At 38.9% G+C, this 16,055-nt stretch overlaps 1 protein-coding gene across 6 annotated transcripts in view; it reads left to right on the top strand.

Annotated features, from left to right (window-relative positions):
• Window positions 1–12,505, top strand: part of WTAP (WT1 associated protein) — a 30,023-nt gene extending 17,518 nt beyond the window's left edge. For 3 of the 6 annotated variants that reach the window (XM_077998564.1, XM_077998563.1, XM_015137269.3), the window contains 3 exons: window positions 3,772–3,950; window positions 9,001–9,155; window positions 11,212–12,505. In XM_077998564.1, the coding sequence (XP_077854690.1) occupies window positions 3,772–3,950; window positions 9,001–9,155; window positions 11,212–11,795 (918 nt within the window). In that variant the 3' untranslated portion in view covers window positions 11,796–12,505. 6 annotated transcript variants of the gene reach the window in all.
• Window positions 12,506–16,055: the final 3,550 nt, after the last annotated feature.

The raw sequence follows: 16,055 nt of genomic DNA, 5'->3' as shown, positions 1-16,055 counted from the left end.
TCACACCACTGATACTTTTTTCTCCAGTTACTTATGAATGTTTTTTAACAAATTTCCCTTTTCACGAAAAATGGATCTTACCTTTAGACTGCTAGTACTTGGGAGATAGATTGTGAATAGATGGTGTTGATGGTAATATCTCATAGGATCGGAATGTCTTTTTCCTTTTCTGTTCCAGATTCCTACTCTTGACATCATAGTTGATGTGTGCACATCACAATGTGTGTGCTATTCATGCACCTCTGATTCTCCATCTGTCCTATATACACTGGCGGTTTTGATCATATTATGCCTGGTCAGGGCCTTTGGTGATACCTCATCACTCTTGTCTGCTTGACCTGGAATTTTTTTTTTTTTTTTTTTTTTTTTTTTTTGAGACAGAGTCTTGCTCTGTCGCCCAGGCTGGAGTGCAGTGGCCGGATCTCAGCTCACTGCAAGTCCGCCTCCCGGGTTCACGCCATTCTCTTGCCTCAGCCTCCCGAGCAGCTGGGACTACAGGCGCCCGCCACCTCGCCCGGCTAGTTTTTTGTATTTTTTAGTAGAGACAGGGTTTCACTGTGTTAGCCAGGATGGTCTCGATCTCCTGACCTCGTGATCCGCCCGTCTCGGCCTCCCAAAGTGCTGGGATTACAGGCTTGAGCCACCGCGCCCGACCGACCTGGATTTTAAGGTTATTTCAACTATAATGGAACCTAACCTTTTCCAGGTTTTTTTTTTTTTTTTCTTTTTCTTTAAACAGCTGTCACCTGCACAGGCCAGCTGAACAACTTCCTATTCTTCCAGTTATAATACAAGTGAGGTTTTGCAGACAGGGCAGGGCAGCAGGAGCAAAATCACAAGGAAAGGGCAAGATTATATATGGCAGATGAGGATGAAGTTTCAGGTGAGAGTGAAAAAACATGAGATCAGGCCTGGAATCTTGGGTATTCTAGAAGAGAGGGGGCCACTGAAGAATTTTTGAGCAAGAGATGTATGTGAGGGTCAGATTTAGATTCACATTTTAGGTAGATCACTCTGGCTTGAGTATGAAAGATGGATTTGAGTGGAACAGGACTTTAAGCAAGAAAACCAATTGTGAGGCTATTAAAATAGTCCAGATGAAATAAATTAAGCCACTGGTAATAGCAGACAGGACAGAGTAGGTGTTTTGGAGGCACAGTCAATAGGAATTGTTTAGTTTGGATGCTGTTGTGGAAGGAATGAAAAAAATCTAGGGAGGAATCACAGCTTCAGGCTTGTCTCGTTTGAGTAACAGTGCACTAGGATAGAGCCTACAAAGATCAAATTTTAAAAGAAGAGTAGTGTGTGGTGTTAGGAAAACTGAGGAAATCCAGCATTCCCTCCTCCTTCCCCAAAATATAAAGTGATTAAAACAAAGGCGTACATAAAGTTCTGTACAATACGAATTTAAAATTGTTCGTTAGATTTGGCAGTTAAGAGGTTGTTGGCCAAGGATGCCAAAAGATTGGATACCCCTGCTCTAGAGGAACTGTCAAGTGGGAAGTGAGAGAAACTGAATTTAAAGAGTAGAAAGAATGGGAGTTGTGTACTATAGGAGGTAGGAGGGAATAGGTTAAGCAAATGGTTGAAAGGATTGGCCCTGAGAAGGAGGGTTTCTTACCCTCTTGCGAGTGAAAAATAGTGGAAAGGTTTGTATTAGGTACTTATCCTTTAAAACAGAGCTGCTGCTTTTACTCTTGGTGTTTCAAATTAAGCTAAGCTTAGAAAAAATAAAATACATCCTCAGGAGTCAATTTGTTTTTGTAGATCTTTTGTTTGTCCAGCATACTAAATCATCTATTTGATTGTCTATGTGCAGTCTTTGCCAAGTACATCAGTAGTCAGTTTTCAGTGTAAGGCATAAGTTAGCCACATAGTTACTATAGTCTTAACTATATACTGTGTTCTTAACTATATTCTATTTTGTTGGTAAGTAAAATCTATCATTTTTGTTCACCTCAGTGGTATTTCTATTTTTCATTTAGTCTTTTGCCAACCAACGCAAAATAGATTTAGGAATAAAACTAACTTTGAAAACACTTTACTCAGTGTTCTCTTCTGTAGAACATGGAATTTATTCTAGTCAGATTCACCTCTCTTTTCATGATTGAAAGTGTTGACTATTGGGTCTTTGTAAAGCTAAATAGTAACTGAGTCTCAGTCAGTGTTGTAGACTGTTTTAATCAGTCCTGTCAGTACGTGGAGTGCACTGTAAGTCATGGTTTATTCTTGCTCTCTTAAGTTATCTTAGCGGCTGGTTTCACATTGACTATGCAGTTGTAGTAGATTTTTGCTCAATGGAACAAATATATTCCCAAACTACTTAGTATATTTGTTCCTTTACTAAATTTATATTAGAAAATTTCAACTGTAATTCTGTTTAAGCCTTAGTATGGAGTTAGATCTTGGGCCGGATCTACTTTGAGTATGAAGAAAATGATGAATTTAATGCTAATAACTATATTTCATATTTTAGAAATGTATTTTTAGTGTTCTAGTAAATAGTACAACTGAAGTCGAAATTGAAGGTTTCATATGTAAGTAGAAGGGTTCCGGTGTGATGGAAAAAGCTCTAGACTGGGAATCAGAAGGCTGGAGAACTAGAGTTCTTGTCCCAGCTATGGCACTGAACTAAACAGTTGGGTTATTTAATCTCAAAATAAGCAGTTTGGGTTAGGTTACTTTCCAGCTTTACAATTCTATGATTCAAATCTATTCAGAGGGAGAAAAAATATGAATTATACTTTATTTTGGCTTAAGGTCCTATAGTTTTGCTTTTATAAAGTTGTAACGGCAACTCTTGTAGCTATGTGTACTGTATATTTTTTCCTTTAGAAATGCAAATGTGTATTTTAAGTTATAATCTTTCACCTGATGTATTTTTAGGGGACTTTACATAGAATAATTTCCATAGGCAAAAAATTAAAATAAGCAAACCAAAAGACTTCATTAACTCTTAGGTAATTAATTTTTTTTTTTTTTTTTTTTTTTTTTTTTTTTTTTTTTTTTTTTGAGGCGGAGTCTCGCTCTGTCGCCCAGGCTGGAGTGCAGTGGCCGGATCTCGGCTCACTGCAAGCTCCGCCTCCCGGATTTACGCCATTCTCCTGCCTCAGCCTCCTGAGTAGCTGGGACTACAGGCGCCCGCCACCTCGCCCGGCTAGTTTTTTGTATTTTTTTTTAGTAGAGACGGGGTTTCACTGTGTTAGCCAGGATGGTCTCGATCTCCTGACCTCGTGATCCGCCCGTCTCGGCCTCCCAAAGTGCTGGGATTACAGGCTTGAGCCACCGCGCCCGGCGGTAATTAATATTTTAAACTTTGCTTTTTTCCAGTGGGTTGTCAGCATTTTTAGTAAATATAATGTTGATTTTTGTTTGTTTTTTTGGTAATTTTGGATTGTAAAGTAAAATGTATGTAGCCCCTTTAAGATCCAGATTTGGAGACGTAATCAAATGGCCTCAATTCCTAAATGAATAACCTTAGTTATTTTTTAATTGACAAATAATTTTTGTACATATTCAAGGACTACTAGTGATGTTTCAATACATATAATGTGTAGTGATCAGATTGGGGTAATTAGCATATTCATCAAATAGTTTTTAATCTGTACTTTTTCGAGAAAGTTTTAAGATTTTTCTAGAGAATTTCAGGATGAAAGAGGGGAGGACTTAATGAAAGAGTTGGTAAATCAAGTGAATGGAGGGAGTTTTCCCCCACCTTCTTATGTATGTTTCCTTTGATTTGGTTGTAATTGTTTCTTTTGCTTTGCACAGACTCAAATCCAGTACCTCAAGCAAGTCCAGCAGCCGAGCGTTGCCCAACTGAGATCAACAATGGTAGACCCAGCGATCAACTTGTTTTTCCTAAAAATGAAAGGTGAACTGGAACAGACTAAAGACAAACTGGAACAAGCCCAAAATGAACTGAGTGCCTGGAAGTTTACGCCTGATAGGTAAACAAATCATACTCCCCAGTCAAGACTTCCCTGACAGTCCCACTACGAGAAAGCTGTGGTGGGACAGCCAAGTACTCGTTTCCACACCAAGACTCAGACTTTTTGAGCCAAAAAAAGCCACATTCTTACACTGTCCAGCTTGTAATGGTTAATGTAAAACTTACCAGATGAACCTTGTGTTTCAGCTTTTTTCTTTTCCCCTTCCCCTTGCTTCAGAGGCCTGATGGCGTCGGACTATTCCGAAGAAGTGGCCACCTCCGAAAAATTCCCCTTCTAGAACATGTAGACACTTGAGAAATGTTTCTGTTTGAAGAAAATAGAGGGAGAAACAGAAGTCTTAAGTCTGTGGCACACTGTGTCTTCAGACAGTTTGAAGGAATGAAAACCTAGAGATTTTAAATCATGAATTGAACATGTAAAATTCCAGTAAAATGTAAAAATGGAATATGCATCGCTCTTAACCTTGAGCATAGTGACTTAGAGACACTGTGTATCAGTTTTGCCAATAAGACTGTGGACTTCATGATTGTTGTTGAACTTCTGGGTCAAAACTCAAATGAGGTGAATTTTGCCTTTAAAGGGTTTATTTGCTGAGAACCAACTTTTAATAGTCACGAGAGAATCAAATAATAGATGTCCGTACAAGTAGCGCATATATTTAACCATTTAGTTTGGGGCTCTATATTACTTGCTTGAGCCTTAATCAATGTGGTTTTATTCAATGGTTTGTTCTTTGAATGGTTGCAAAACTGTAGATTATCTTACTGAGGACTGTACAAACGTGAAGGTGTGGTATCAAACTTCAGGTTGAAACTGTTTGAAGCATTATAAACATTCATTTCACAACTAGATTGTATAAGGATATTAGCTGTGATGAGACTCACTGCATTATTTTTTTAGTGAATTTTATGAAATCCCCATTCCATTCAACAGGCACATGTTTAAAAGAGCATTGTCGTTGGTGTTAATGGGGGAATGTGTTCCTTCATTGTATTTGGGCCTTTTGTATTGCACTCTTGATATTAAATTAAATGTGCCTTGAAATAGTTGGTTTTTTTTTTTTTAAGTTCAAAGAATATTATGATGATTTTGTTGTACTCTAACATTTTAATTTGGGGGGGGGCCTGTGGAGAGCAGATTCATTTTGGAAATACTGTTGCTGTGCTCTTCAAAGTGAAGGAAAAGGCGCTGTGCCTCATTTTTAAAAGACCTACATAAAAGACAAGGAGACTTGACACTGGTTACTTTTATGACACTTTGTCCCAGGGTACTGCAGTAGAAAGTAATTGCGGGACAGCTTCACAGGGTGCCTGCCAGAAGATAATGTGTTGGAACTGTGGGCTGGCCTAAGTAAGACATTTTGTGAATTGAAAAAAGGTATAGTGATCATTTCTAGTAAATTCATTTAATCATTTAGATAAATGAGGCATTATTTTCTTCATGCTTCCATCCAATCCTGGAGGTGAATTTTTTCCGTCAGATCATTCTATAAGTCACCAATTCAAATTTTCGCTTGGTGATAATGGAGTCTAAGATGAGTGGAAGATAAATGTTCCAGCTTGTCCCAACGTTTAAGTGCAGTTTTAACAAGGGTGACTTAAGTTCTCTCTTAATCATTCAAATCAATTGTAAGTATCTTATATATGTTTGTGCTTTAGGGAACTGATTGTGGGGCAGAGGGTGGGTTGAAGAAGTGGTTTGTGTGACTTTTCAGCAAGAAACCTGCTTCTAAAATTCTCACTATTTGTGAGGGTTGGAGGGTAAGTAACCGGATCTGTTTGAAATTAGCTTATGTGATTGCATTAACGCTTTTGTATATATTTTATGCCATTTTAAGTTCACAGTAGAAATGGCCTAAGTATCTTTTTAGTAGAATTTAGTAGAAAAGTAATTCATAAAATGTATTATTAACATGTACTCAAATTTAGCAGGCATCTTTCTTTGCCACTTAGATAACAGTCATGAGTTCTATGGGTTTTTTTCTTGTCATTGTTAAAATTTTCTCTTTTAATAATAAGATAATACATGCTTGTATATAAAATTGAAATACTATAGAGAAAGGGGGAGATGAAAAGTGAGTGTCACTCTCTGATGTTACCTGGACATCCTCATTCTGTTCTCCAGGAGCAGTAACTGCTATTACTTTTTCTTGGGTATCATCAAGATAATTTCTATGCATATACAGTCATTTTATGTATATTATTTTAAACAAATGTGATCATACCATAAACACAGATGAGTTGCACCTTTTTTTTTAGTTGGTCTCTTCGGCATTTTTCCATTTTTTAGTGTATCTAGACTACTACATTTTTAATGGTTGCATAGTGTATTTCCATTATATTAAGGAATCATAATTTATTTAAATCACTTATAAATTGATTTTTTTCTGTAAAATTGGCTGTAAGCCAGAGTATATCAGGTACTATAAATACATCACTAATTTGAAACAAATAATGGCTCAGGCAATCCCCTGTCTGGAATATTTCCAGTAGTGGAATGGGTTTTGCTTTGGGGTGTGTGCGTGCGCACGTGTGTCTTCGCTTTACTGTTTTTTTGTTTTAATTTTGAGGAAGAAAGATTCTCAGAAATAACCTGTCCAGTTCAGTTAAAATATTTCATTCATGTGAGAATGCACACATTTTAGAGTGTTTAGAGGTATATCTTTCAACGTGCTTTCTATTATGTTTGTGGGTTAATTGATTTTAGGAATGGGTTTTTTTGTTTGTAATTTTAAAAAATTATTTCAGAAACAATTACTTGTAATTAAATTATTTTTTCAAAACTGTGGTTTTGTTAAAATTTATTTCAGTAATCACTAGTTTTAAATGTGATACGATTATCTTAGCTTAGACATTTATTTATTAAAAGGTATGACTTTTTAAACGAACCCCTTTTTTGCATTAGAATTTGTGACATTTTTATATGGGGTTAAGTCAGGTCACAAATTAATGTCTCTTATAGTTGTCTTTTTCCACTCTTTAAAATTCATATAATAACAAGGTTAGTTGTAAACACCAATGAAATAGATATACTTTGCAAGAAGATAGTTTTGAGCGCATAGGCAGGAATTCCATCGCTTTTGACAATCTTGCATATCTCTCATTTTCCCACTGTTTAATTTCTAAGTGGATGTTCAGTGGAGGCTAACGCCTGAGAGTGCTTATGGGAAATGGTGGAAATCTGGAGCTACAGTAGCAACGAACAAGAACACCAGCTAATAATGTTATGAAAGAATAAAGCCTTTACCACATGCTCACTGGTGACCTTTCACCCTTCGGCTCCTCTGAGCAGTAGTAACCCAGGTTTAACTCTTCACATATTTTCTGGAAGAAAGCTTAATTACAAACTTCCTTGAATTACATTAGGTTAGAAAACATGAGGCCAGGCACGGTGGCTCATACCTGTAATCCCAACACTTTGGAAGGCTGAGGTAGGCAGATCACTTGAGCTTAGTTAGGAGTTTGAGACCAGCCTAGGCAACGTGGTGAAACCCCATCTCTACTAAAACTCCAAAAATTAGCTGGGGGTGCTGGTGCACACCTATCGTCCCAGCTACTCTTGAGGCTGAGGTGGGAGGATCATCTGAGCCTGGGGACATCAAGGCTCCAGTGAGCTGAGATCACGCCACTGCACTCCAGTCTGGGCAACACAGTGAGACCCCCATCTCAAAAAAAAAAAATTATGCTGTAGGTGAAAGAACCGTGCAACACTTCTTCAAAGACTGACAATTATTTACAAAATGCTCTCATTTTTAAAGTTCTAAGGCATACTGAAGTAGTGTGTCAGGCAAGTGAAAGCCTCACTAGGAGAAGGAAAGACTAGAATTTAAAAAACATTTTAACCAATAAGGTCATTCTGAACTTACCCCAAGGACAAGAATGTCACACTGTCTTTATCCAAGTCTCAAAGGTAAATATCACGATTATTAGATCCCTTTAAAAGTGATCATTTTTTTCTTCTTGTCTTCATAAATAATTACAAGAACAAGCAAATAATTTCTCCTTTTATTGCTGAGGCTAAAGAAAAGCAGTAAAATTTTATTGGGAAACATTTGAGCTTTTCATTACATATTTGCAATTGCTCTGTATGTGCACATAGGTTCCACTAGCATTTGGAACTAATTTGTGGAAAGTGTGACACTCCTAGATTGGCAGATATTTGCATGTTTGAATTGTGGTACGTGACCACTGGTCTTATTTTTGTGTCAAAAGGATGATGTTTTCTGTTAATAAAGTCTTAAAAAAAAAAAAACTTAATTGTTGAATGTGCCTCAATTAATATAATAGATATATTCTTGAGAGTTATGGAAGATGGATGTACCATAAACTTCTCTCTTTCCTCCTTTTTTTTGAGACAGGGTCCCTGTTTCCCAGGCTGGAATGCAGTGGCATGGTCACAGCATCAACCACTTGGGCTTAAGCAATCCTCTCACCTCAGCCTTTCCAGAGGCTGGCACTACAAGCATGTGTGCCTGGCTAATTTTTAAAAAAAAATTTTTGTAGAGTTGGGGTCTCACTATGTTGCCCATGCTGGAGGACTTCCTGTTAAGGAAAATCCTTATTAAATTTTTTTTCTAGCAAGAATAAATATACTCTCATGCATTTTTATTTGTAGGTACTGATTTTCATAGAGAAGCATTTGTGATTGATGTTGCATGTACCTTTTCAAGAACTTTTCTGATAAAGCACTAGATTCCTTAGTGTAATAATATTGGTATAGCCAAGGTGTGTGTTAAAACTGGCTCTGTTTCCATTTCAGATGATAATTTGAGATGAAAACAGATGGATTTCAGAATTGATTATTGATATAATAGAAACAAGGTGTAGCTGTTTGGGCACTTTTTGTTTAGGGTTTATTTTTGCTGCTGTGTTGGCAAAATACTGAAATGCAGAAGATGGATGTGTCCCAGAAAAGAAGATGGTAATTATGGGGAAGCATCTGCTGTGATATAGTTATGTTTGTATGTGTGACATCTATCACTGTAATAATTGTAAGCAAAGACAGAGTTTTGTCTTCATTTTGTGATGGATGGCTCTTTCCTTTGTAGCCAAACAGGGAAAAAGTTAATGGCGAAGTGTCGAATGCTTATCCAGGAGAATCAAGAGCTTGGAAGGCAGCTGTCCCAGGGACGTATTGCACAACTTGAAGCAGAGTTGGCTTTACAGAAGAAATATAGTGAGGAGCTTAAAAGCAGTCAGGATGGTAAGGGTTTTTTTGTTGTGTTGTGTTTTGTTTTGTTGAAAAGTTCTCTTTGCATTGGCTTTTTAAAACTGCCAGTCGTGAATATTATAGGTTAGATTCTCTACATTGTTAACCTCTGCCTGTGATTGTATATTATTGTGAATGAAACATTTTTAGTTGAGTCAGCAAAAAAAGCCATATAATTTTATTGTGTTTATCCCCACCCTCCTAATTCTTTATTGTTCAAAATTTCTTAAGTTTTTGTTTTTAGTCGGGGGTAGGAGTTGGTAAAAGATAAAAGGGTGTTGTATTATTTAACAAGATGGATAAATTTGTATTCAGTGTTTGAAAGGAAGATATATCTTTAACCATTTCTCATTAATTGTGAATCTTAGAAACATGGGCAGTTTTCAGCGATCTGAAAGTAATATCGTTGATTGTATCTGTGAAGATTTTATTAGTGAATAAGAGATTTAATCTTTAAATTTGCTGAGATAAACAAAACTTGTCAGCCTCCATCCTTTTTAGTGCAAGTGTAGCTGCATCTCTCCTGTTTCTCCTCTCTGTTTTTTTTTTTGTTTGTTTTTTGTTTTTTTTTTTAAGACAGGGTCTCACTCTGTGTTACCCAGGCTGGAGTGCAGTGGCGTGACCTCAGCTCACTGCTACCTCCACCTCCCGGGTTCAAGCGATTCTCCTGCCTCAGCCTCCCAAGTAGCTGGGATTACAGGCGCCCGCCACTGCTCCCGGCTAATTTTTGTATTTTTAGTAGAGATGGGGTTTCACTATGTTGGCCAGGATGGTCTCGAACTCCTGACCTCAGGTGGTCTGCCCGCCTCGGTCTCCCAAAGTTCTGGGATTACAGGCGTGAGCCACCGCACCCAGCCTCTCCTCTCTGTAAGGTGCATTATTAGTAAGGAAAATATCCAGATTCTTTGAAATTTTAAATTGAAAATTAGTGTCTCAGGTTAATTGCAAAGATGATCAGTAGCCAAGTAATTTCTTCTAAACCACCTACCTTTTCAAAATCTTCAGGAATTATTTCCTGTGACTTTTGTCCTTATATGTATAACAGTCCTTGGTTGAGAACATGGGCCTCTTTGGAGTGTTATAGAGGACCACGCTGTCCTTAAGGGCCAGAGCTGCATGGAACTAAGGCACTGGGTCAGGAATATGGCCATAGTGGGTCCATAGGTAAACGTGAGTCAAACTTTGGGGCTGTAATCAGGCGTATGGCAAGATGGACTAAAACAATTCTAACTTGGTTGCTTAATACAGTTGCCCTCGGTATCCATGGTGGATTGGTATCAGGACCTCCCACAGATAAGCCCCTCATATAAAATGATGTATTTACATACAAACCGATGTACATCTTCCCATTTGAGCCATCTCTAAATTACTTAACAGTACCTAATGCAATCTAAATGCTATGAAAATAGTTGTTTTACTGTATTGTTTTGGGGATAATGACAAGAAAAAAAAAATCTGTACATGTTCAGTATAGACCCAGTTTTTTCTTCCTTGAATATTTTCCTTCTACAGTTGGTTGAATCCATGGGTGCATGTGGAGGGCCAACTGTGTATTATTTTAAGTATCTGACTTCCCTCAAAACAAACTCAGTCATATTTTAAGATTCCAAGCAAAATTGTTAAATGTAGTGCGATTTTAGAATTGTATTTGTTGGCCAGGCGCAGTGGCTCAAGCCTGTAATCCCAGCACTTGGGGAGGCCGAGATGGGCGGATCACGAAGTCAGGAGATCGAGACCATCCTGGCTAACATGGTGAAACCCCGTCTCTACTAAAAAATACAAAAAACTAGCCGGGCGAGGTGGCGGGCGCCTGTAGTCCCAGCTACTCAGGAGGCTGAGGCACGAGAATGGCATAAACCCAGCTGAGATCCGGCCACTGCACTCTAGCCTGGGCGACAGAGCGAGACTCCGTCTCAAAGAAAAAAAAAAAAAAGAATTGTATTTGTTTACTTAGGCATTTATTGACTGCCTTGCTTTGTGGCAGGCACTAAAGAAACATTTTTCAATGTTATAAGCGATATTAAACTTGGTTTGACTCTCCTTTGCACAGAACTGAATGACTTCATCATCCAGCTTGATGAAGAAGTAGAGGGTATGCAGAGTACCATTCTCGTTCTGCAGCAGCAGCTGAAGGAGACACGCCAGCAGTTGGCTCAGTACCAGCAGCAGCAGTCTCAGGCCTCTGCCCCAAGTACCAGCAGGACTACAGCTTCTGAACCTGTAGAACAGTTGGAGGCCACAAGTAAAGACTGCAGTCGTCTGACAAACGGACCAAGTAATGGTAGCTCCTCCCGCCAGAGGACGTCTGGGTCTGGATTTCACAGGGAGGGCAACACAACCGAAGATGACTTTCCTTCTTCTCCAGGGAATGGTAATAAGTCCTCCAACAGCTCAGAGGAGAGAACTGGCAGAGGAGGTAGTGGTTACGTAAATCAACTCAGTGCGGGGTATGAAAGTGTAGACTCTCCCACGGGCAGTGAAAACTCTCTCACACACCAATCAAATGACACAGACTCCAATCATGACCCTCAAGAGGAGAAAGCAGTGAGTGGGAAAGGTAACCGAACTGTGGGTTCCCGCCACGTTCAGAATGGCTTGGACTCAAGTGTAAATGTACAGGGTTCAGTTTTGTAATATTTTTTTCAGCAAATTTTTATACAGTGTCATTTAATTTGGGAGAGGATACTGTCCAGAAAATTAATGCAAACTTTTGTCACAATTTGCCTTTTTGTGGGTGTACGTTTTGGTTTTTTGTTGTTGTTTTCTCTTTGTTTTTTCTTTTTTTTTTCTTTTTTTTTTTCTTTTTTTTGCTTCAATACCTCTGCCACTTTGGAAATTGTAACAGTTAATTACTTTGAATGTTGCTAAAAGAACATTTTGTGTAGGGTCAAGTTATTTTTATATGAGTTAATGTGAAATTGTAAATGGAAATTTTTCCTTAAAATATAACACAATGACGTCTGTATAAATCTATGTCTGTTTAGAACCTGTGCTGTGTAAGGGCATTCTTCCTCATGCTGTTACTGTACTTATGCACCATTCAGACTTGTTAGAGTAGATGTGGGTTTATGACTGCCAAGTTTGCCCAGTACAGTAGTTTTTTATCACTAAAAGTTGGACTCATTGATGGAGTCCTGTAGTAGTTTCAGTGTTAGATACAGTTTTTTCCACCATACATCTGTGCATTTTCTCTTTAGGTGACTGAATGTTTAAGAAATTTGTGTGCATAGTTACTCAGTTTTTATGAACTGTTGTATCCTGTTAATGCATATTGCTCTGTGACTCCAGTATATCTTACCTGTACTGACCAAACCTAAATAAAGATTTTTATTGTAACTCCTTAATTAGCGTTTTTGTTTTGTTTTGGGTGTCTGTTTAGCATTTGTCATTGATTTTCACTGAGTCACTGAATTTCTACTCATTATCTTTCAAGTACTACAACAGTGAAACTTAAGACTAAGCATCGATTTTGATTTTGCACTTAATTTTTAATTTATGCCTTATTTTGCAAAATGGAGCTGGAGTTTAGGTCTACACTTAAAATTTTTTCTTGACTTATAATTGTTACAAAATATTTGAAAATACAGAGAAGTATAAAGAAAATAGTCATCCAAATATTTCTTAGGGGTTTTTTAATTTTTATTTATTTATTTTAAATTGAGACAGGGTCTCACTTTGTCACCCAGACTCAAGTGCAGTGGTGCAGTCATGGCTCACTGCAGCCTCCAAGTCCTAGGCTCAAGTGATCCTCCCACCTCAGCCTTCTGAGTACATGGGACTATAGGCATACACTACCACACCCAGCTACATTTATTTTATTTTTAGTAGAGACAAAGTCTTGCTGTGTTGCACATGCTGGCCTCAAGGGATCCTTCTGCCTTGGCCTCCCAACGTGTTGGGATTGCAGGAGTGAGCCACAGCTCCTGGCCCTTTTTGAGTTTTAATTGAAAAGCAGGATTTGTTTTTTGTGACCTGATTTTAAGTAGAGTATCTTTGTAGTCAGTGATGTTTGTTTTAAAACACTTGCCAGTACTACTGATTTTTACTAATAACATACCTGGTAACATTACATGAGTAAGGGGTGTTAGAATGTAGGTAGGAGAGAATGTTTTTAAGGTGGAAGAATCTCAAAGTTTGCTCCATTTTCTCAGAGGTAATTAAGTATAAAGTCTATGATATTGAATGGCCTTAAAAATGTGTAGCTTTCATACATGGTTGAAATAAAATTCCATTTCTGCTAAAAGAAAAAAGTATTGTTTTAGACATAAAAAGTATTGTTATGTCTAAAACATAAAAAGTATTGTTTTAGACATAACTTGTAATACAATCCAGGAACCCTGGAAGTGGAATTATAATACTTGAAAATTGAGGTACAACTTATTTGAAAGTAACTGCTGCTTTTGCTTGTTTAGCTGATAGAGGTATGTCCAGTCTTCAGAAGTATATTAAATACTGTACTGTCTCTTGATTAACCTTTTCTTTTCTGTTTTTTGTTTTTTGCAACAGAGTCTTGCTCTGCCACCCAGGCTAGAGTGCAGTGGCACCATCGCGGCTCACTGCAACCTCCGCCTCTCGGATTCAAGCAATTCTGCCTCAGACTCCTGAGTAGCTGGGATTACAGGCACATGCCACCATGCTTGGCTTATTTTTGTATTTTTAGTAGAGACGGGGTTTCACCATGTTGGCCAGGCTGGTCTCAAACTCCTGACCTCGTGAGCCACCGTGCCCTGCCTTGATTAACCTTTTCTACAATGTGCTCGAGTGCATAAAAAATCCTGTATTTGCATATGATTAAACATTTTGGTGTTTGATATATCAAATATTGTGGCTTTTGTTATGTACATCCTTCAACTTGACCAATTTAAACAAAAATGGAATTTCTCTGCCCTGTTGGTGTAATCATGAGTTGTGACAGGAAATTAAATTTTTCAACAGTGATATAATTTTATGACTGAATTTAATATTGACCTGTTAATGTGACATTTTCATGTTTCTGTTGAGTCTGCCTTGATGAATAACTCAGAGCACTTATGCTGTGGTACATAGTATTTCTCATTTCTGGAACTGGATGCTTTATTTTCTGGTATGACTATGATAAGAGAGGTGATAGAGTGGCTTCTGCATCTAATTGGTTTGAATCCTGGCATTACACTGATTTGTGGCTCGATGTTTTGTTCTTCTCCCCTGTAAGAGCACTTACTACTGTCTTAGCTCGGGCGGCTATTGGGAAAAAAAAAAAGACTGGGTGGCTTTTACACACTCATTCCTCACTATTTTTGGAGCCTGGGAAGTCTAAGATCACAGTGCCCGGATTGGTGCCCCAGTTTGGTTCCTGGTAGGAGTCTTCATTCAGAGAGTGCAATAGATGTCAGTTTCCTTGGCTCCTCAGCTGTATTGGATTCAACTAACTACTCCAGTTTTTGAGACACTTTTGCAAAACGATGTAAAGCCATTCCTTCTGACAACTTTGTCTCTCGGATGTTCCCTCTTTTCATGAGTAGTTATGCGCTGTACTCAATCATTGCCTGCTGCTCTACAACACTGTCTTGGGAGTTCACCTATCCCTGTAGTTACAGTGAACCTTTCATAGCCCCAGGTAATGTCATTAACTCTGATCTGGACCCACCATGGGGTGGCTGTGCTGAGGCAGTGTTGAGCCACCCCTAGTGGTAAGGAGCACATTGCTGACCTCCATCCTATGGCAAATCCAATTTGGTGATTCACTGTTTCCTTCATGGAGACCAAGGAGGAATTTGCTACATGGTAGGTTGGTGAATCCAGCCTCTGGCTAAGACCTGGCCTGGACTCCTGCAACTCTTTATGAAACTTAACCAAGAATGACTGCATCTTTACACGGGGCGGAGGGGGAAGATGCTGAGAAGGCCCCCTCAGGATAAACTGGCTCCATAGCTCTGCTATAATGGTGGCTCCTCATGAGTAAGCACTTGGAGATTTGTGTGGCTTCCTGCCCACTCACCCTGCTCACCAGTCCAGGTATTTATGATTCGAGATCTAGACATAATTTTTTTTTTTTTTTGAGACGGAGTTTCACTCCTGTTGCCCAGGCTGGAGTGCAATGGCGCAATCTCGGCTCACTGCAACCTCTACCTCCTGGGTTCAAGTGATTCTCCTGCCTCAGCTTCCTGAGTAGCTGGGATTACAGGCATGTGCCACCACGCCCAGCTAATTTTGTATTTTTAGTAGAGACGAGGTTTCTCCATATTGGTCAGGCTGGTCTCGAACTCACAACCTCAGGTGATCTGCCTGCCTCGGCCTCCCAAAGTGCTGGGATTACAGGCGTGGGCCACCGCACCCAGCCAAGACGTAATTTTTAAAATTACCTTCCAGCTGGCTGGGCGCGGTGGTTCACACCTGTAATCCCAGCACTTTGGGAGGTGGGCAGACCACAAGGTCAAGAGTTTGAGACCAGCCTGACCAACATGGTGAAACCCCGTCTTTACTAAAAATACAAAAATTAGCTGGTCATAGTGGCACAGGCCTGTAATCCCAGCTACTCGGGAGGCTGAGGCAGAAGAATCGCTTGAACCTGGGAGGTGGAGGTTGCGGTGAACCAAGATCGTGCCACTGTACTCCAGCTTGGGCGACAGAGTGAGACTCCATCTCAAAAGAAAAAAAAAAATTCCTCTTCTTTCCTTTATTCGTTATTCTTAGCCCCCATCTAGCCCATATAAGTAGGTAATAATATGAGTAGCTATAATGAGGACCCCTCAGGGAACAGATGCTGTTTGGCCACTCAACAGAAGCATGCAATTACCTTCTCAAGATTTGCTCCTAAACTTACTCTACATAGAGCCTTCAGGCAGGAAACAATATATTTCTTGTCTCCAGAAGAATATATTCATACTCATTCAAATGTGCTAGGCACTGGCCATA

Source organism: Macaca mulatta, chromosome 4, assembly GCF_049350105.2.
Source record: "Macaca mulatta isolate MMU2019108-1 chromosome 4, T2T-MMU8v2.0, whole genome shotgun sequence".
NCBI classification, from domain to species: domain Eukaryota; kingdom Metazoa; phylum Chordata; class Mammalia; order Primates; family Cercopithecidae; genus Macaca; species Macaca mulatta.
The sequence above is the reverse complement of the archived record's forward strand: the minus strand, read 5'-3'. Positions and strand labels throughout refer to the sequence as shown.